The sequence below is a fragment of the Papio anubis genome, chromosome 2 (genome assembly GCF_008728515.1).
Source record: "Papio anubis isolate 15944 chromosome 2, Panubis1.0, whole genome shotgun sequence".
Classification (NCBI taxonomy): Eukaryota; Metazoa; Chordata; class Mammalia; order Primates; family Cercopithecidae; genus Papio; species Papio anubis.
The window spans coordinates 33971189-33992315 of NC_044977.1; the positions used below are offsets into that span (position 1 = coordinate 33971189).

Below are 21127 nucleotides of genomic sequence, written 5' to 3' on the forward strand. Positions count from 1 at the left end.
TTGCATTGGTGCAGTTATATCCTTAGATTTCTAGAAGTGGGATTTCTGGGCCAGAGAATAAACACAGCTGTGATCTTGATAGATATTGACATACTCTTCTCCGAGGGAGTTGTATCATTTTGCATTCCTAACAACAATATATGGCAGTACTTGTTTATCTGCAGCCTTACCAATAGAATATATTGTCAAAATTTTGATTTTTGCCTATTTGGTGGGGAGGTATCACGGTGTAGTCTTGATGCTCATCTCTCTATGACTGAAGTTGAGGAGCTTTCCATTTGTTTAAGGAACATTTTTATTTCGTTTTCTATGAACTCTCAGTTCAGGTCGTTGGATATGTTCAGAATTGTTGGTCTTTTTGTTCTTGATTTCTAGGCACTATTTATGTTAAAAAGCTTAATCATTTGGCTGTGAAATAAGTCCCAAAGAATTTTTTCTAGTTTGTCACTTGTATTTTGACTTTTATAACGTTATATGAATGCAAAAGCCTTTGAAAAAAACTTCATGTAATCAAATCAACACAAAATCCTAAGTATTGATTCAAGATTTTGAGTGACAGTTAAAAGACCCTCTACTTCCAGATTTTAAAGGAATTCACTTATGTCATGTTTTCTTTTAGTATTTGTAGAATTTCATTTAAATACATAAAGGACAGCTGATTCATTCAAATTTTCTTCTTATGGCTTTTGTGCATTTCCTATTAAACTTATTCCTAAGTATTCTGTCTATTTTTTGCGTGATTATAGATGGAGGCTGTCTTTCAAAACACTTTCAGATTAATTATTGCTGTGACTATAGAAAGACTGTTCATGTGTATGAATTTTATATCTTGCTAATTTTCAGAGTTCTTTTATTGTTTATGATATTTTCCCCATTGATTCCTTTGGGTTTTCCACACATATATAATAATCTATAACTAGAAATAGTTTTATCTCTTTATTTATAATTCTTATACCTCTAAATGCTTCTCTTAATTAAATTGGTTAATATTTCCAGTAAGTTGTTAACCAGTCCCATTAATAATGGATACCCTTGTCTTATTCCTGACTTTAGTAGAAATACCTCTAGCATTTCTCCATCAAAAGAGATGCTAGTTAGGGGCTAATTTTACGTGTGTGTGTACAATTGTGTGAAAAAATAATTTACAGATTCTTCTTTTACTGAATTAAAAAAAAATCGGTCAGGCTGGGTGCTGTGGTTCATTCCTGTAATCCCAGCACTTTGGGAGGCCAAGGTGGATGGATCACTTGAGGTCAGGAGTTTCTCTGAGGTCATTCCTGTAATCCCAGCACTTTGGGAGGCCAAGGTGGATGGATCACTTGAGGTCCGCAGTTTGAGACCAGCCTGACCAATATGGTGAAACCCCGGCTCTACTAAATACAAAAAATTAGCCTGGCGTGGTGGTGCATGCCTATAATCCCAGCTACTTGGGAGGGCGAGGCAGGAGAATTGCTTGAACTCGGGAGATGGAGGTTGCAGTGAGCCGAGACGGTGCCATTGCACTCCAGCCCGGGCAACAAGAAAATCTGTCTCAAAAAAAAAAAAAAAAAAGATCATGGGGATTGATTTTGTCAGACTGCTTATCAGAATCAAAGGAAATGATTATAGGCTTTGAAAATATAGACCTTATATTTATTAATTAATGAATTTTGCAGCATTGAATCATTCTTGCTACCCTGGAATAAATCCTATCTGATAATTATGTATTTTGCTTAATATATTATTGGACTCTGTGTAACAAAATTTTATTTAGAATTTTTTCCTCAATATTTGGAAGTGAGATTCAAATCTGGCGTTCTTTAATTGTGTGCAATCTTAATCACTTTTATATAAAGTTTGAATTCATATCACAAAACTAATTAAGAAATCTTTGTGTTCTGTGTCTGTATATTTTAAGTAACATTGAAATTATCTGCTCTTCAGAAGTTTGTTATAGTCTCTGTGAAATCTTTTAGGTATGGCATTCATTTGTTGGGGGCAGGAGGAGCTCTTGATGCTTGAGGGAGTCTTGGAATGATATCTTCATGTGTACTTCTATCCCAGTTCTAGTTGTCTTGGATGACTGAGGGCTCTAGGTAGGAGAAAGAAGGAAGGAAGTGTTCAGGGGTAGAGGCTACCTTTCCCAAGGCAAAAAACTGGGGTGGATTGATAGCATAAAGGATTGAGAGTGACAATGATTCTTTGCTTGACCAATCTTTGTCAGGCTCCTGAACATTTTCCTAGGCCCATCCATGCACTTCCTTGTAAAATCCATTTTTAGCCAAGAACAAGGATAAGTCAGTTTCTCAAGAATCCCTGTCCCCCTATATCTGATCACCCTTGATATCTTACCAGGTTTCTCATCCTCCACCATTTCTCAGGTTATGTCTGATCTACCCTGGCCTGTCTTTAGCAAGAATCCCATTAGGTCAGTTTAGTCAGAATCTTCTTTACCCGTGATGTTTCCTCTTAGCACTTTTCCATCCACTGACCTCCACCCTGATTCTTGGTGATAAATTCCCATTGCCCATGCTGTACTCAGAATTGAGCCCAGTCTCTACCCCACTGCAAAATCCCATTGCCTTGGTCTCTATACCTACTGTGATGGTACTGAATAAAGGCTGCCTTACCTTTAACAAGTGTCATTGCTTAACAAGTGTCAAGAATGCTTAACAAGTATCATTGCTTTAACAAGTTTTCTAATTATACAATAGTTTAATTCCATCTAGGATGGAGGAGGAGAAAGAGGGAAGCAATGTGGGTGGGTAGGAGGGCTGTGAAGAGAGGCGGCAGGAGAGGCCTAAGCTGAGAGGATCAGCTGCCTCTTTCCAAAGATTTTTCTTCTGACTCTGCATTCCAACCTATCCTAGGGGACTCTGTCCTATTTTCACAGCTGGGAAGAAGAAATTTCCTATAGTCGGTTGAACTTCTTGGCAGCCTTGGAGGATGGAGGAGATAGATCCTCAGAGTCACCCCACGGGAGGGAGCTTTGACAAACAGAAGTCAGCGGTCCCACCCCAAGTTCTCCTCATTTGTATTTTCCAGTGTCAGCCAAGTCCCACGGCTTAATAAGCCTCAGATCATGGGCAGTCCTTTCGAGTGGAGTCTGATTTTCTGAGGCAGCTCTCTCCACAAGTGGCTTTGGAACTCCATTACTCAGACCGCCCCACTGTGAGGAAGCTTGGCTAAGGCTGCAAGGCAGTTCGGGGTGATGGGACACAGGACGAGCCCTTCCTGGTGCCCCGGGCGGCCAGGTCCCCTTGTCTCCCCTGTGTCAGGGCTCCCGTGCTTCCTCGCCCTTCTCTTCTTACATCTACAGCAGGAGGCAGGGCCTTCTCGCCCCCCGCCATAATACAACCTGCCACCAGGAGACGCTGCTCTACAGAGCGGAGAGTGGGGAGCTTGGAGGAGAGAGCGCGACCCCCTCCTGCTGCAGGATGTTGCCCTTGTTCGAGGCAGAGACAGGAGGCCTCAGACAGCTGTGACAGCCCTGGAGCTCTCCTACCACATCTGAGCCAGAGGGAAGACTTTGGAGAAGCAGAAGCCCAAAGACACTGCCGGGAGATTGGTCTGTGCTCTGGGAGAACCCTAGGTTGTGTTTCCCGTGTACAAGTCACGGATCTTCCGGAAGGTACCACCGCTCCCAGCCCCGCTTGGCTGAGGGCTGAGGGCCACAGGTTTTCAGGACTGTGCCTGTGGTTGGAGGCTGTGGACTCAAGTGCGTCTGGCCCGGGACTTTCACAGGGCTCAGGGCGGGCTGGGGGAAGGCCCAGCTGTGAACTATTATAAGGGGGTTTCACAGTCTAGGCCAGCACTTCTTCCTTTCACAGGCAAACGTGACATTCCTTTTCAGCACCTATACTCACCCAGTTCCATCAAGGCGGACCACACTTGTCCAACTTACAGCCCCAAAAGTCAGGGGAGAATAAAGCACAGTGGCTGATTTTAGCATTTTTAAAATGGAAATGTGAGTCAGCACCTGACGGACCTCACAGATCCCTGCGACTAGCCCTGAAGGCTCAGGGTGGCCCCGGGCGCTCTCAGAGCAGGCCTGCTTCTCACAGCTGAGCCGCTCAGTGCTGGGGGCTGGTGTTGAGTGGGTGGGAACCAGCCAGGTTCCCTGTGGAGTCTCTGCAGGAGGCTCTGGGGGGTCTGGGGTAGATTCCCAGGAAAGAGACTTCTGTCATTTGCTTTCCTCCAAGGCAGCCTCAGAGTCTAGCTGGCAAGTGGTCACTTTCCTGCAGAAACATCCTGTCCTCCTGTTCTATCCGATAAGGAGGGCAGAATGAAGAGGTTGGGTGGAACCCTGGCCTTGGAGTCTGGAGACAAGGATTTTACTCTTGGCAAAGCACATTATATAGATAGGGATATTGTCCTCCGATTTTCCTTTCATTTCCTTAATTAATATGGTTATCAATACTATTATTGATGTATTGAACCCCTGCCATGTTCCAGGCACTGTGCTGAACACTTCACCGAACACTAGTTCATTAAATCCTCACAACCCTATGAAAGAGGTACTCTTATTCCTATATGCAGATGGGGAAACTGAGGCTTCAGGAGGTTGAGAAAGTTTTCCAAGGTCACCAAAAAGGATGATTTTGGACCCAGTCTGTTAATTATTCCCCTGGAGAGCACCATTGATCAAAATGGACCTGACCATGTTCCTCTTTGGACTGGTTACTTAGCAACAAACAGAAAAATTATTTAGCAATTGTTTAAAACCAATTCTAAGTTTCTTTAGATAGCTCATAAGACAGGTCTCACCTCTTTGGCTCCCACCCACCCCCACTATGGAAACACACGTTGTAAATTTTTATAACCCAAATACTAGTGTCCGCCACTTTCTGTGCTCTAGTCCCACTAGCTGCTCTTGGCCCTGCCACTCCTGGCTCCCTGGCCTTAGTGAGTTTGGGAAGCATCCCTCCAGTTCAACCTCAGCACCTTCCCTTGTACACACATTAGGTATGATTGCTCCTTCAGTTGAAGACATGGTAGCTATTGAGAGGCAAGGCATCTCTTGATGTGAGCCTTGAAGGACAGGTTGAATTGGGTAGGCAGAGAGAAGCTGGTAAGGCATATATTGTCTAAGGGTCTGAAGGTGGGGTATAAGGGGTATACAAGTCATAGAGTTGGGAATAGGCAGAACCCAGAGAGGGGAGAAGACTGGCCTGAGATAGAAAACCTTGCAAGGGAGGAGGGCAGGAGCCTGGATGGTGTGAAATGCTAGAGATGCATGGCTGGAATGGAGGGGGCAGGGCACCAGGCTTCAGATGCTTCTGGATGCAGATGCAGATTTTCAGGATGTACAACATGGAGCATCACCAAGGTAACTGTATTGAGAGCCTGCGAGGCAGGTGAACGTGGATCCTCTACCCCCTCTCCTGACTGAGTTCACCAGGGAACAAGCTTTGTAAACTCTTTGAGGGTAGGGGCTGTGATTATTTACTCTCATATCTTCAGAGCCTGGTGTTGAGGTTGGTGCTTTGTAGGCACTCAGGGACTTTCAAATGAATGAAGGGAGGGAGGGAGGAAAGAAGGATGGGTCCATGGTAGGATCTGATGATGGGATGGGAGCTCCAGGCAAAGGTCAACCAATCCCTCTCCTGGGTCAGCCCCCAGGGGCTCACCCTTCTTTGCATTTCTAGCTCTCATGAGGTCAGTGTGCACAGGAAAGCTCACTCCTCTAATCTCCTCTGATCCTACTGCACCAGAGAAACTAAGCCAGAATTCAACGAAGTCTCAGTCTAGATAAACAAGACAAAAGAAATAAGATTCGAGGGGAAGATCTCAAAGAAAAAGTTGCTGTGTTTGTCCAAGACCTTTGTCCCATCCATGTATCATCCCTCAAGTAAATGCTTCTTGTTCACTTGTTCATTAGATTTCAAGTGCAGTCCCTGGCCTATAAGTCCCTACAATTATAAGTTTCTCTTATCATTGCACATTCTTCATCAGGAGGATGCCGGAGGAGCTCAGCCAACAGTTCCTCATCAGTAGCAGATTATTCAGAACTTGGGCACTACACAGATGCCCTTGAGCTCTTTGAATACAGGTTGATTTTTAGAAAATACATTAAGACAGAACTTAAAAACAATAGATTGACTAATTATAGTCCAAAGACGAGTGTACCTCTAACCACAATTTTCATTTATTTTTAAATGTTTCCTTCATGGCCTTTCTTGTGGCTCCCCCTATGCAGTTTGTGTATTTGTTGAAAACTTTATGTGTTTTTAACATGGTTTTTGCCAAACTTGGTTTTTCTGAGACTGTCTTTTCTCATAGGCTCAGTTTTACCGTCCTATCTGCAGTCGGCTACTTTCGGTGGCAGAAGAGGCCACATCTGCTTCCTGTAGGCCCTCTGGGCAGAAGCATGCGGTGGTGTCTCTTCCTGATCTGGGCCCAGGGGCTGAGGCAGGCTCCCCTCGCCTCAGGTAAGGCCTGAAACCCAGCAGAGCAGCGGGGAGGAAAAACAAGGCTAAACTTGGTGTGGAGACTTGGGTGCTTGTGTAGGGAAGACGCCAAGAGCATGCCACAGCTGGTTGAGAGAAAGAAATTGCAGCTTTTAGGGTCCTGTGTACTCTCATGTAAGAAAGGACAATCTCTGAGAATGAGGTGCGGTTCTGTTTTTGGTGGCAGATGAAGGACTCTGTAGACTCTCGGGGTTGGGGGAGCCTGACTGGCCAGTACAAGGAGCAGGAGAAGAAGGAGGGCTGGGCAGGAGGCATTGCCAGTTTGCTTTCAGAAGCTCATTCCTGCTCCGGCTTCTTTTCTGTTGCCTTTGAGGAACTTTCCAGGAAAACATTATAAGTTCTCTGTGAATTGAAAATGTCTTTTTCACAGATTCCAGAGATTCTACCACTAGAGACCGATTTTTTGTTAAATTCATTTCTTCTATATTAAAAATCGGAGTCAACTATTTCTGAGGGAGGGGAACACAAACATTTAAAAACCATGGTATAAAGTAGTTTTTATGTTGCTTTCTGAACTATCTGAGGATGGAGGTGTGCCCAGGGGTGCTGGGGAGAGGTTAAGTGCTGAGAGGGTGGTTGTGCCTGGGAGAAGCAGGGTTTCCTGCTAAGCTTCCTTTTCTAGTGGATTTCTTGGCTTACCTGAAGGTTTTTTCAGGCACTGCAAATGACAATCAGCCAAACAGCAAGGTTTTATGTTTTATTTCAAAGGATAATGCATCCAGCACAGAACTAGGCTGCGGCAAGAAACATAAAAACAAAACAAAATAAAACAAAAACAGAAGAGGTGGTGTCGGCTGACAAGGGCTTATATTCTAAGTGGGTAGACAAAATAGGCCTATGAAAATAACAAGCTAGCCATGAAGCTACACAGCAGAATATGCTGAGGGGGCAACGGCTAAGTTGTGTAGTCATAAGCCAGGCATTTAGTAAGGTGCTAATTGTACAATACAGGCAGTGAATGTGAAAGGAAAAGGGAGATTGAGATGGGCTGGGGTCTTCTAGGAGGCGGGGAGGGAGTTCAGCTTTGACAAGCCTTCCTGTGGGTGGGGCGTAAAGTGGGGCAGAAGTCGGCTCTGGAATCATAGGGCAGTGGGTGGGGAGGAGAGGGACTGGGCTGGGCTGGAGTAGAGATGTGTGGAGAAGGATGAGAAGACTGGAAAGACAACCTGAGGGGGACTGGGAGCCTTCAATAACAGGCATGGAGAGGAGCATCTGTTGAAATGCAAGAAACAGGAAATAATTACAGCCTCTATTGGGGAGCAACAGGATGGACTGGAGAAATTATCATTCCAAAACCCAGTTGTGGCCTCAAAGCCCCTTAGAGTTTTTCTAGGAAGGTTGAAGGCCAGCTGCTGACCCAGGACTCACATGTGCTTTGTCCTCTTCCCTAGGAATGATGACAGGCACAATAGAAACAACGGGGAACATTTCTGCAAAGAAAGGTGGCTCTGTTATCTTACAATGTCACCTCTCCTCCACCATGGCACAAGTGACCCAGGTCAACTGGGAGCAGCATGACCATTCGCTTCTGGCCATTCGTAATGCTGACTTGGGGTGGCACATCTCCCCAGCCTTCAAGGATCGAGTGGCCCCGGGTCCTGGCCTGGGCCTCACCCTCCAGTCGCTGACCATGAATGATACAGGGGAGTACTTCTGCACCTATCACACCTACCCTGATGGGACTTACACAGGGAGAATCTTCCTGGAGGTCCTAGAAAGCTCAGGTATTCCTGCTGGAGCAAGTTGGCGGATAAACCTCTCCCTCTAGCATAGAAAATGCAATCCCGAATCACTGCACAGCAAGACTTCTCAATTCGGGATCACATTTGAATCACCTGAGGTGATTTTAAATCCTACTGATGCCGAGGCCCCACCCAGACCAATTCAGTCAGAATCCCTAATAGCAGAGCTAAACAGGGGTAGGCTCTAAAAGCATTTCCAGGTGATTCTAACAGACAGCCAATACTGAGAGCCACTGTTCTTACATAAGAAGCACATCTTACCTATATTTCCTAGGAAGACCAGTTGATGAGGTCATATGCAAAAGTTCTCATTTACTGATTTAGTATCAACTGTGCAAATTAGAATTAACCCCTAAGTATATAAAGATTAGAGCTGGTTAAAAACAAAGCACAGCCTGTGCTAAGTTTAATTGTACAATAATTTACATTTGTGTGGTACTTCCAAGTTTCCAAAATGCCCTCATATTCATTATCCACCTGCACATTTAAACCAATTCCCAGAGGTTAGAAAAGGATTCTTATCTGAGAGACAGTATAGCACCGTGGTTAAAAGCTCAGACTCTGACCCCAGACAGTCTGGGTGCAAATCCTGGCTCTGCTGTTGCCCTCAGACAGGATTTCTTAGCTTCTCTGTGTATCAGTTTTCTCATCTGTGAAAGGAGGATGAATATAAGACCTTATGCGATGCTAATGTCAGATTAAATTCCCTACCACCCCTTTGCTTTCCATCTGCCCTCTTTCCTCCAGTGCTAACTGTATGGCTGTGGCTAACCAGGAGCTGTCCTGGCCCACTGTGACTGAGTCCCTCAAGGCAGGAGGAACATGTTCTGGGGAATTTGAATTCTGCAGGCACCACCCTTCTCTTATTATGGCTTGGATTCCTAAGCCACCTTTTAGCAACCCAAACCCTTAGTTAGAGGGACGAGATGTCAGGCTTCTGCCACACCCTACTCCTTTGAAGACTCCCCTGGATACCTGAGTGCTGCCTGAGCTCCTGGGGCAGCCTGGAAACCCACCTTCAGCACGGCGTGCATGGGGGTGATGGTGTTCTTTTTCTCACGCTCTTCTGGGATCAGATCTTATTCATCTCTTCAAAACTCCCCTCCTGCATCTTCTTGCTTCCACTTACATGTTATCTCTCAATGAAATTCACTAGTTCTTGATTTCACTTATGCCACAAATATTTACTGAGTGTTCACTATGTGTCAGATGCTCAGAAAACAGCAAAGGATAAGACTCCAGAGCCTCATGTCATCCAGGGTTTCAAGCCTAGCTGGAAATAAGTGTATCTGGAAATAAGTGTTATAGGCTTAAGGGAAAAGGTTACATGCTTTTTTTCATTTTTGTAATTTAATGTTAACTTTAATTTTGAATTAAATATTTTTATTGATGGGATTTCATATTTGAAGTTCAATAAAAGCAAATATTCACTTTCTGAGTTTTTTTCTGGAACTACTATTTGTTTCATTTCATGATTACCAAAAATGATTTTGTCAAATAGAGGAAAGGAGTGTTAAAATGACCTGCTCTGGTGTCAAATATACAAGGTACACCACTGCTCAAAAGATCAGTCATTGATTTCATGATGGGCCAGATGGATACTCTGCTGTTGGGCTTAAAGGCTCTAGTCCCATGGTTACACAAAGGGCCTGATCAAAACTTACCTCTCTGCCGTGAAGCTCAGGCTGCCCTGGGGAAATCAGCTTCACTTCCAGCTTCTGCCACTCATCTCTGTTTTGTCCTCCCTCTAGTGGCTGAGCACAGTGCCAGGTTCCAGATTCCATTGCTTGGAGCCATGGCCATGATGCTGGTGGTCATCTGCATAGCAGTCATCGTGGTGGTCGTGTTGGCTAGAAAGGTAATGGCTCTGGCTGCACATCTCAGTCATGGGCACCCCTACAGCTGCCACCCTGGTCCTTCAGGTTGTCTTTCCACCCAGAGAGAGACCCAGATGTGATCTTCCCCAGTGCTCTTTGTGCCTTTTTTTCCCTAGCACTTGTTCTGCCTATTAGTGCAGTTATTTATGCTCTTCCCTTGTCCCTCTTGTAGGGAGGGACCTCCTGGACAGCTGGACCTGTTTCCTACCCATCTTGCTGTCATCTGTAACTCCTGGTTTCTGCTTATCCCTTCAGCCACTGCTCTGAGAGTTTAATTTATCTACTATGATTTTGATGCATTCTGGGCATCTATATGTGCTAGAGTTTTCTGCACATTTGCTCTTTTGATGTTTACAACTCTCTGGTAGTACTAGGCTACCCAGCATGTCTGTAGAATGAGAAATAAACACTCCAAAAATGTAGGGCTAGGCCAGGAGCTGTGGCTCACACCTGTAATTCCACCCCCTTGGAGACTGTGGCGGGAGAATCACTTAACTTCAGGAGTTTAAGGCTGCAGTAAGCTACGACTGCACTCCAGCGTGGGCAACAGAGCAAGACTCCATCTCTAAAAAAAAAAAAAAAAAAAATTGGTGGTAAAGTGGGCATGGCAAGATCAGCAGGTTGTAAATCCTCTGTGTAGCTTAAGAGTGTATGTGGCTGAGAGTAATGAATGGGGAATTGAAAGATCTAGTTTCTAGTTTTGGCACTGAGTGTATGCTTTTAGAAAGTTACTTAATCTTCCAAGGTCTTCATTTCCTTATATATAAAATGGGGATTTGTCTTAGTCTATTTTCTGCTGCTGTAACAGAATACAATATATTGGGAAATTTATAAAGAAAAAAAGTTTATTTGGCTCGTGGTTCTGGAGGCTGGGAAGTCCAGGAGCATGGTGCATTTGGCAGGGTTCATCCCATGGCAGAAGGCATCATGTAATGAATGAGTGCATATGAGAGAGAGAGAGAAATGAGGCCAAGCTCATCCTTTTAATTAGGAACTTACTCCCATGATACCTAACCCACTCCTGAGATAATGGCGTTAATCCCTTCATGAGGGCAGATCCTTCATGGCCTAATCACCTCTTAAAAGCATTACCACTTAATACTATTACAATGGTAATTAAGTTTCCAGCACATGGACTTTTGGGGGACACATTGAAACCATAGCCGTATTATAATTCGGCTTGCTCTGTATCATAGAGTTGTGATCAATAAGTGGCATATTTCATGTAAAATCTTTATAAAAAATGAAGAATTATATCAGTGAAATTTGTGTCATCAGCTGCCGGTATTGATTGGGAGGAGTGAAAGAATTTCCGCTCCTTGTTTTGTCTGATCTCTTGGGTCATTTAAGTCAGCTCAGCCCAGGTCACCTTAATTCAAGTCATCACATAAATATTTTGGGAAACACAAGTATGTAATTTCTACCTTTACCCTAGACCCACCTCCTGAGATCCTAACCCACTTTTCCTCCAACTCTAATTCCATTCAATTAACAACTCAATTCTGCAGCCTGGTTGAACTGCAGTGGTTGAGATATATGGCTGGTGCTATTGGGAAGGTCAATGATCTATAATATTTTCATTTATGTGTAGGCTATCACAGTAGACATAATGAGGAAATGAACCCTCTAGGGGAAGGTGAGGACAAGAGAAATGATTAAATGGAGGGAGGAGGTGAAGAAGATGAAAGTTGATCTCTTAGCTGGGAATGGAGCTGCTATGGTGGTTGGTGAACAGGTTCTCTGCTGTTAGCAGTGTCCTGATAGTCTGGAATAAAAGAATCAAAGGCCCTTTAGAAGGAGCTGAACAACTTTTTCTGTTGAAGATTCAAGACTGGTTAATTTTCATTCTGGGCACCTGGACTAACTTTGGTCATCTGGAGGGTGGAGAAAGAGAAAAAGGTGAAGAGATCTATTAAGTCCTGTTGCCCCCCTTCTACAGTGTTTGATTTCCCAGCCCTCTCTAACATTTCCACTGCTTACTGTGTAGTACAGGTCCTCTCTGCATCTTTCCTGTACTTTGGCTATAGTTGCCAGTCTTCTCTCTGTCTCTCCTTGCTCAAAGCATTTTATACTTGCATTATTCAGGGTTCCAGCAGGGAACACGTAGTACTCTCAAACTGGGTTGTTTGAAGACAGTTTAATAATAGAATTTCCAGAAGTCTACTAGGATGTAAGGACACCACAAGGAGGAGTAGCAAGGTGTTGTGACCATTCCTAGTTCTTCAAAGGGGACGAAGTGGGAGGGGCTAATTATTGGAGCCTGGAAGAAGAGAGTTATGTGGAGGGGTCTCCTTCAGAAGTGCCGTAGTCTTTGCTGGAGGGTCACAACCAGTCCAAGGTCACCCTTCTGAGAGAACAAAGGGAACAACATACCCTCATCTCGTTCCTCTCTCCATTCCCCTACTGTTGCTCTGCATTGGCTGACCTCAAACTTAGGTTGGAGGACAAGGGGACTCATTGATATAGTACATTTAGTACAGTCTTCATAGGGCACAGAATAGGGTGGAGAAGGTTAGAGAGTAGAGCCAAGAGGCAAATGGATGGTATCCATACCAGCAGTGCTCATAGACATGAAAGCTGGACAAAGGATCTTGACTTTCCATGGGATTGGCTGGCTTCAGCCTTCTCTCTTGTAGTCTTGATCTCTTTTGATTATGTATGTAAGCAATACCCTTCTTGGCTGCCCAGCTGTATATCTCCTGGGCACACCGTGCTCTATTAACCATTTTAATATCCCCACGGATCAGGCTTTCTTGGCTCCCATTGCAGTAATTACATCCATTTTGTTTCTTAAGTGCTGCTACCTGTCCTATACTATTTTGGGATCTCCTCATCCTCATTGCTACTAGGGATCCAGTTCTGTAAAAGCATCTCCTACTTTAGCCCTAGCCTGTAAAGGAGAGATACCACCAAACTTCTCAATGATGCTGGAGCTCCCCTAGCACATGCTTTTACAGCTTAGTAAAAGGGACATTCTTTTTCTTTTTCCTTTTCCTTTTCCCCCTTATTGTTGTTATTATCTTAAGGGATGTTCTCTGGATCTTCCCTAGAAGAGCCAACATAATCAGCTACTGGATTTTGGAAATTATTCAGTACAGGGATTGGCAAAGTGTCTCTGTAAAGGGACAGATAGTATATCTTTTTGGGTCTGTAGGTCATATGGTCTCTGTTGCAACAATTCAACTCTGCCATTGTAGTGTGAAAGTGCGATAGATTATATATAAATGAATGAATATGGCTTTGTTTCAACAAACCTTTATTTATAAACACTAAAAAGTTAATTTCATATAATTTTATGTGTAACAAAATATTAGTTTGTCATTCTATAAATTTTTATTTTTAAATTTTTTTATTTCAATAGGTTTTTTGGGGAATAAATCCTTTAGTGGTGATTTCTGAGATTTTGGTGCACCCATCACCCGAACAGTGTACACTGTATCCAGTGTGTAGTCCTTTATCCCTCACCCCTCTCCCACTCTTTCCCCTGAGTCCCCGAAGTCCATTAGTCCATTGTATCATTCTTTTTTTTTTTTCTTTTTTTGAGACGGAGTCTCGCTCTGTTGCCCAGGCTGGAGTGCAGTGGCCAGATCTCAGCTCACTGCAAGCTCCGCCTCCCAGGTTCACACCATTCTCCTGCCTCAGCCTCCCGAGCAGCTGGGACTACAGGCGCCCGCCACCTCGCCCAGCTAGTTTTTTTGTATTTTTTAGTAGAGATGGGGTTTCACCGGGTTAGCCAGGATGGTCTCGATCTCCTGACCTCGTGATCCGCCTGCCTCAGCCTCCCAAAGTGCTGGGATTACAGGCTTGAGCCACCGCGCCCGGCCATTGTATCATTCTTATGCCTTTGCGTCCTCATAGTTTAGCTCCCACTTATGAGTGAGAACATATGATGTTTGGTTTTTCATTCCTGAGTTACTTCACTTATAGCAGTGGTTTCTAATTCCATCCAGGCTTCTGCAAATGCCATTATTTTGTTCCTTTTATGGCTGAGTAGTATTCCATGGGGTGTGTGTGTGTGTGTGTGTGTATGTGTGTATGTGTGTATATATGAATATATATACATATATATTCATACACACACACACACACGCACACACTACAATTTATCCACTCGTTGATTGATGAGCATTTGGGCTGGTTCCATATTTTTGCAATTGCAAATTGTGCTGCTTTTTGTATAATGACTTCTTTTCCTCTGGGTAGGTACCCAGTAGTGGCATTACTGGATTCAATGGTAGTTCTACTTCTAGTTCTTTAAAGAATCTCCACACTGTTTTCCATAGTCGTTGTACTAGTTTACATTCCCACAAGCAGTGTAAAAGTGTTCCCCTTTCACCACATCCATGCCAACATCTGTTATTTTTTAATTTTTTGATTGAGGCCATTCTTACAAGAGTAAGGTGGTATTGCGTTTTGATTTGCATTTCCCTGATAATTAGTGATGTTGAACATTTTTGCATATGTTTATTGGCCATTTATATATCCTTTTCTGAGAAATGTCTGTTTATGTCCTTAGCTCACTTTTTGATGGGATTTTTTTTAGTTGATTTGTTTGAGTTCCCTGTAGATTCTGGATATCAGTCCTTTGTTGGATATATAGTTTACAAATATTTTCTCCCACTCTGTGGGCTGTCTGTTTACTCTGCTGATTATTTCTTTTGCTGTGCAGAAGATATTACTTTTAAAAACTTTTTTTGCTTTAAAAAAACACTTAAAATATAAAAGCCATCTTTGTTCAAGGGCTGTACAAAAACCATCAGTGGGCCATATTTGACCCACAAAACTGAGTTTGCCAATTTCTGATTTATTAGGTTTATTCTAGCATTCTTGCTTCTCTGAGCCTTTTGTTTCCCTTTTCCATAGTTTGCCAAAGCAGTATCGTCATCTCTATTGACAGCAGTATGTCAGAATCATCTCCTGGGCCCTTGTGAGGGTGTTAAATATTGAGTGTTCCAATATTGATACATTATCCCTCATCCAGTCTTATGTTCTATCTTACACCACAATCCATCACCTTCAGAATTCATGCCTAGGCATCTTCTCCCAGTCCCTGCCAGCATATGTTAGCCAGGTCCTTTAGTATATAACCTTTCTCTTTTCTTAGCAGACCCAGCACTTCCTCCACTAGCGTGGGCTGAGATTTTACCCTAATTACAGGTCTGATGGCCAGTAGGGGAGGTAGAGGCAGGGCCCAGCAGGGATTTTCTTCCATCAAGGGGAAGTGGGCCACTTTTGCAGCCCAGATGGTATAAGAGAAGCAGGTGGTTCATGGCTCTCAAATGCATCTTTCCAGAGATCCTCATTCCAAGTTTCAGGAGACTTCTCCTCTACTATCAAGATGCTAGCTTTGGCACAGAAAATTTACCTCGGCTTAGAATCCAGCCGTCTTTAAAGTCCTGCCCTTCTTACAATTAGCTTACGTACCATACCTGGTCTTCAGCTGTGGAGAGATGAGTGTCTCTTAAATGCTGCCAAGGAGGAGCTTTAACTCTCACACTTTGAGTTGCTGATAGGTCTAAGGCTGTCATTTTCTCACTTTAGTCCATCAGTGCAATTTAGCAAAAGTCAATTTTGAGTCCTAATAGTAACTATTTACCCTATACTGTTTACCCAATTCCAGAGTTCTAACAGTAACTATTTACCCTATGCATCTCAAATATTAGAGTCATTGTACCAGCTCATAGTTCCCATCCATCTGTGTCCCTCTCATTTCATCACCAGTCATGGGGTTTGTGTTGCCATCTAGCAGGCGAGTGATCCCATTCCGCAATCCTGTTCTTACAGGCTGCCTCCTAGGACTGTTCCCAGCAGCAACTGTTTTAGATCAGGTCCCTGGAAATAGAGCCTGACATGCAAATTCTGGTGAGAGTGACTTATTGGGACAGCTCTGAGATGAAAGGAAGTGAAGGAAGCAGTATAGGGAGGGCTAAGGGAAGAAAGCTCAGCATGGATATGGTCTCAGCTGGAGACTTGGCTGAAGCAAGAATTGTACACAGAGTTGGTTGAACCTTTAGGCAGAGAGCTGGCCTTTTCAAAATCCACCTAGGTCAGTCATTACCTCTGGCTGCTCACCAGGGAGGGCCCAAGAACAATTCTGTAGAGAAGGAGCTGCTGTGAGCTCACAGCCTATAGTCCAAGCATCTGGAAAATGGGAGTGCTGGTCAGGTAAAGAGATCTGAGCAGGAACTGTACATTAGTTATGGATCTCCGGAGGGGCAGAACCAATAGGAGAGATGGATGGATGGATGGATAGATTAGATAGATAGATAGACAGACAGACAGACAGACAGACAGACAGACAGACAGATAGATAGATAGATAGATAGATAGATAGATAGATGAGGAGGGATTTATTAGGAGAATTTGTTCGTGTGATTGTAAAGGCTGAGAAGTCTCACCACAGGCTGTCTGCAAGCTGGAGACCTTGGGATGCTGGTAGCATGGCTCAGTTCAAGTCCAACAGCCTCAGAACCACCAAGGCTATTGGTGTAATTCTCAGTCCACGGCTAAAGACCTGAAAACACAGGGTCAGGGGCACTGTTTTAAGTCCTGGAGTCCAAAAGCCAGGCAGCCTGGGGTCCTGATGTCCAAGGACAGGAGGAGAAGAGTGTGTCCCAACTCCAAAGAGAGAAAGACCACTTTTGCCTCTCTTCTGTTTTGGGAGAGGCAGGCCCCCAGGTGACTGGATAGTGCCTGGCTACATTTAGGGTGGCTCTTACCCACGCACTTCACTCAGACTGACATGCCAATCTCCTTTGGAAACACCCTCACAGACACACCCTAAATGGGCTTTACCAGCTCTCTCAGGTCCCTTAATCCGGTTAAGCTGATACCTCAAATTACCTATGACAGGCACAACAGCATTTGCTGCAGACCTTGAGAGCCCGTAGACTGTGTTATTTAGGAGCATGGTCTTTGGAATCAGGCAGTCTTAGGTTTGAGTCCTGACTCAACCTCTTGAGTAGCTATACTACCTAACTTTGATGAAGCTCAGTTTTCTCATCTGTAAAATGCTGATAATTATGGCATTACCTTCATAAGGTCATGAGAAAACTTCAGTCAAATAATAATGTAAGGCATTTAGCATCTTTCCTAGCATGTAAGCTGGAAAGTGAGTGGGACCATCATAAGGGATGTTTTTGGGATCATCACAAGGGATGTTTTGGAGATCGTCACAGTTTCTTGTGGGGTGTGTAGTGGAATTATGGATTTTCTTCTCGGAAGAATGTCCTTTTAGGCAAAATTTTCTATCCAATTTACAAATCTCCTGAAATCCAGCTGTGCATCTCAGGTTAAGCACCCTCCTATACACAGTGGGAGCCATTGAAGAGTTTTAGGCAGAAATATGGACTAACCCAACTGTTGGTTTTGAGAATCACTCCGCTGGTGACCATGCGGAGTTGGACTAGAAGTAAGAGGGAGTCCAGAGACAGTGAGGAGGAAGCCCAGGTGAGAGAGAAGACATGGATATAGAGATGGAAAAGAGGGAGTAGATTTCAGAACTGCCTGGGATTAAAATTGGATAAGGTTTTGTAGATAAATCGAGTTGAACATTAGCCTCCATATTTCTGATCAGCTGGTGCCATAAACCAGGGCAGTGAATATAGGAGCAGGAGTGGTTTGTTGGGGCAGGAATGTGATGGTTTCTTTTGAGACAAGTTGAGTCTGAGCTTGCTGTGGGTCATGAGGTGATGATGCCCAGTGAACAGGTGGACACCTGCGTCTGGAGCTCAGGGCAGAAGCCTGGGCCAGTTTAGATAGAGATTTGGGCATCTTCAGAGGACAGATGGTGGTTGTAGATATAAGAAAGTAGATACTCATGAAGTAACTCAGAGAGCATGTTTAGTGTGAGAGAAAGCAGAGAGCAGAACCCTAGGGGAACCCCATGGTTTCGGGAGCTGATGTGCAAAGAGAAAAGGGGCAGGCCTGGCTGAAGACGAAGGTGGGGGTTTAAAGGAGGAGAAGAGAATCAGGAGAGAGTGATGCCATAGGAGCCAGAGAAAGAAAGCATTTCAGAAAGGAAGAGGTCAACAGAGTCAAGTGCAGTAAAGAGCAAAAGAAAATAGAGAACGGAAAGCTGCTTCACTAAGCTTAGTGAACAGGAAGTAACAAGGTGTGTGGCACGTGGTATATGTAGTAAGTGCAGTTTCCATGGACTAGTTAGCATTGAAATCTAGCTGTAATGCGGTTGAGAAATTAAGGGTTAAGGAACTGGTGTTGGTAAGAACACAAGTTTGCCAGTGTGCATGTGTGTAAGAAAGGATGAGAGAGATCACATTAACTCTCAATATATGTCATACTGGGGAGTAACTTTTGAATAACATCGCCACATACTCACTTTGTAGTTTGTATGATTTTAGAAGAAATCCCTCAGAATCCATTCTGTGGAAAGTGGCCTCCGGAGAAAATCAACTGGACAGGAAGAACAGATTCCCAGTGCTCCCTCACCCCCAGGAAGCTGTGTCCAGGCAGAAGCTGCACCTGCTGGGCTCTGTGGAGAGCAGCAGGGAGATGACTGTGCCGAGCTGCATGACTACTTCAATGTCCTGAGTTACAGAAGCCTGGGGAGCTGCAGCTTCTTCACAGAGACTGGTTAGCAAACAGAGGCATGTTCTGGAAGATACACTTTTGTCTTGACTATTATAGATGTCTTGACTAATATATAAACAGCTGTATTCGCCATCAGTGTGCGCGCGCGTGTGTGTTCAGTTGAGTGAATAAATGTCATCCTCTTCTCTATCTTCATTTCCTTGGCCTTTTTGTTCTATTCCATTATGCATTATGGCAGGCCTAGGGTGAGTAACATGGATCTTGATAATAAATGCAAAATTGAAAAAATATCTTGACCTGATTTTAAATCTGGCAGTTTGAGCAGATCCTATGTCTCTGAGAGACACATTCCTCTTAATGGCATTGGCCAGCATTTTGGGCTACAAGGTTTTGTGGTTGATGATGAGGATGGCATGACTGCAGAGCCATCCTCATCTCATTTTTTTCACTGTCATTTTCAGTAACATTTGCTCATTCAAAGGCATGTCATAAATAAGTCCTGTTATCAGCCTCTATGGGGAGATTTGAGAGTGACTAAATCTTGGTATCTGCCCTCAAGAACCCACAGTTAAACGGGGAGACAACATTGTCATGAAAAGGTATTATAGTAAGGAGAGAAGGAGACATACACAGGCCTTCAGGAAGAGATGACAGTTTGGGGTGAGGTAGTTGGCATAGGCTTTTCTGTGCTGAAGTGGCCTGGGAGCACCAAGGGGATGTGGAGGCTGGTCTGGGAGGAGCAGGAGTTTTGTCTAGGGAACTTGTAGGAACTTCTTGGAGCTGAAAGTCCCACAAAGAAGGCCCTGGCACCAAGGGAGTCAGCAAACTTCAGATTTTATTCTCTGGGCAGGCATTTCAAGTTTCCTTTCGCTGTGATGTACTCATGCATTAGACGGCCTGATACAGAGCACGCTAGGCTCTTCCGGCCATGCGTGCTGGGGAAGCCCCAGGAAACGCACATCCCCACACAGGGAACCAAGTCTTAGCATTTGGGCCTTGATCTACCTTTTCTGCATCAATACACCCTTGAGCCTTTGAAAAAGGAATGTTTCCCACTAAAAAGAAAATGCGGATTTTTAAAATAGAGACTCTTCCTAGAGGAGAAACGGGGGCTGGGGTGATAGAGGGTTTAAAAAATAAATACCCTCAAACTAACTTATTCGAACCCTTTTATTCACACCCTGATGTCTTTGTGCTGGGGTTGGGGTAACTGAACTGCTTATTTCTGTTTAACTGCATTCAGGCTGGATCTTAGAAGACTTTTATCCTTCCACCATCTCTCTCAGAGGAATGAGCAAGGAGATTGGATTTACTGGTGACTGATTTTCTTTCATGAGCCCAGGAACTGAAAGAGAATGTGAAGCAAGGCTGTGTTTTGCCCATGGTTAAAAATAAAGCATTGCCCTGCTTCCTAAGACTTAGACTGGGGTTGACAATTGTCTTAGCAACAAGACAATTCAACTCCTATTTCTCCTTGGATTTTTTTAATTATTATTTTTTCACTTTTCTACCAAATGGGTTACGTAGTTAGGAAGAATGAACTGAAATCTGTCCAGAGCTCCAAGTCCTTTGGAAGAAAGATAGATGAATGTAAAAATGTTGTTTGTTTGCTGTGGCAGTTTACAGCATTTTTCTTGCAAAATTAGTGCAAATCTGTTGGAAATAGAACACAATTCACAAATTGGAAGTGAACTAAAATGTAATCACGAAAAGGGAGTAGTATTTTGATTTGGAGGAGGTGTATATTCGTCAGAGGTTGGACTGAGAGTTAGGTGTTATTTAACATAATTATGGTAATTGGGAAACATTTATAAATACCATTAGGATGGTGATAAAATACAAAAGGGCCTATAGATGTTAGAAATGGGCCAGGTTACTAAAATGGGATTCAATTTGAAAAAAATTTTTTTAAAATAGAACTCACTGAACTAGATTCTCCTCTGAGGACCAGAGAAGACCATCTCATAGCTGGATTCCTGGAGACATGCGCTGTCCACACGTAGCCACTTTCCACGTGTGGCCATCAACCACTTAAGATGGGGTTAGTTTAAATCAAGATGTGCTTTGTAATTGGTATAAGTATAAAATCACACTAGATTTTGTAGATTTAATATGAATAATAAGAATACCATTTCAGTAATTTTGGTATATTGTGTGTCAAAAATGATATTGGAATGTATCAGGTGAAATAAAATATTAACATTAATTTCATGTTTCGTTTTATCTTTTTAACGTGGCTACTGGAAAGTCTAAAATTGCATATGTGGCTCTCACATTTCTATGGGACTGTGCCACTCTAGTAGCTAAACCCAAGCCAAGCTGATACCCAGGGAGGGTGTCTATCTATGTCTATTGGTTTCCATTTCTTTTTCTTTCATTCAAAATAGTGTTTGAGGAAGATTTTCCTGCTTATGATGTCTTTTGGGAAATATGTAGGGAAGCATCACAGAGAAGATTGAGGAAGGGGAACACTCAGTGCTGACAGGAAGCGATGCCAGGCTTTTCCGGC

The 21127-nt window shown here is 43.6% G+C and overlaps 1 protein-coding gene across 4 annotated transcripts; it reads left to right on the plus strand.

Annotated features, from left to right (window-relative positions):
• Positions 1–3405: 3405 nt before the first annotated feature.
• TIGIT (T cell immunoreceptor with Ig and ITIM domains) lies at positions 3406–18807 on the plus strand. 4 transcript variants are annotated; one of them, XM_009200019.4, is made up of 5 exons: positions 3406–3610; positions 6262–6410; positions 7841–8173; positions 9943–10049; positions 18429–18807. In XM_009200019.4, the coding sequence occupies exons 2-5, from the start codon at positions 6350–6352 to the stop codon at positions 18663–18665; spliced, it is 738 nt and encodes a 245-aa protein (XP_009198283.1). In that variant the 5' UTR covers positions 3406–3610; positions 6262–6349; the 3' UTR covers positions 18666–18807. The 4 variants fall into 4 exon arrangements, with proteins under 4 accessions (XP_009198283.1, XP_009198282.2, XP_009198281.1 ...); XM_009200018.4 differs by lacking the exon at positions 3406–3610 and having other exon boundaries at positions 5398–6410; positions 18414–18527; XM_009200017.4 differs by lacking the exon at positions 3406–3610 and having other exon boundaries at positions 5406–6410; positions 18432–18807.
• The last annotated feature ends 2320 nt before the right edge of the window (positions 18808–21127 follow it).

Excerpts from the sequence above, each read along its gene's own strand:
- TIGIT (XM_017955172.3), top strand. The coding sequence starts at position 6,149 with ATGGCCTTTCTTGTGGCTCCCCCTATGCAGTTTGTGTATTTGTTGAAA. Across the intron at positions 6,411-7,840 it reads GCAGGCTCCCCTCGCCTCAG|GAATGATGACAGGCACAATA; the intron begins GTAAGGCCTGAA and ends CCTCTTCCCTAG. Across the intron at positions 8,174-9,942 it reads GGAGGTCCTAGAAAGCTCAG|TGGCTGAGCACAGTGCCAGG; the intron begins GTATTCCTGCTG and ends TCCTCCCTCTAG.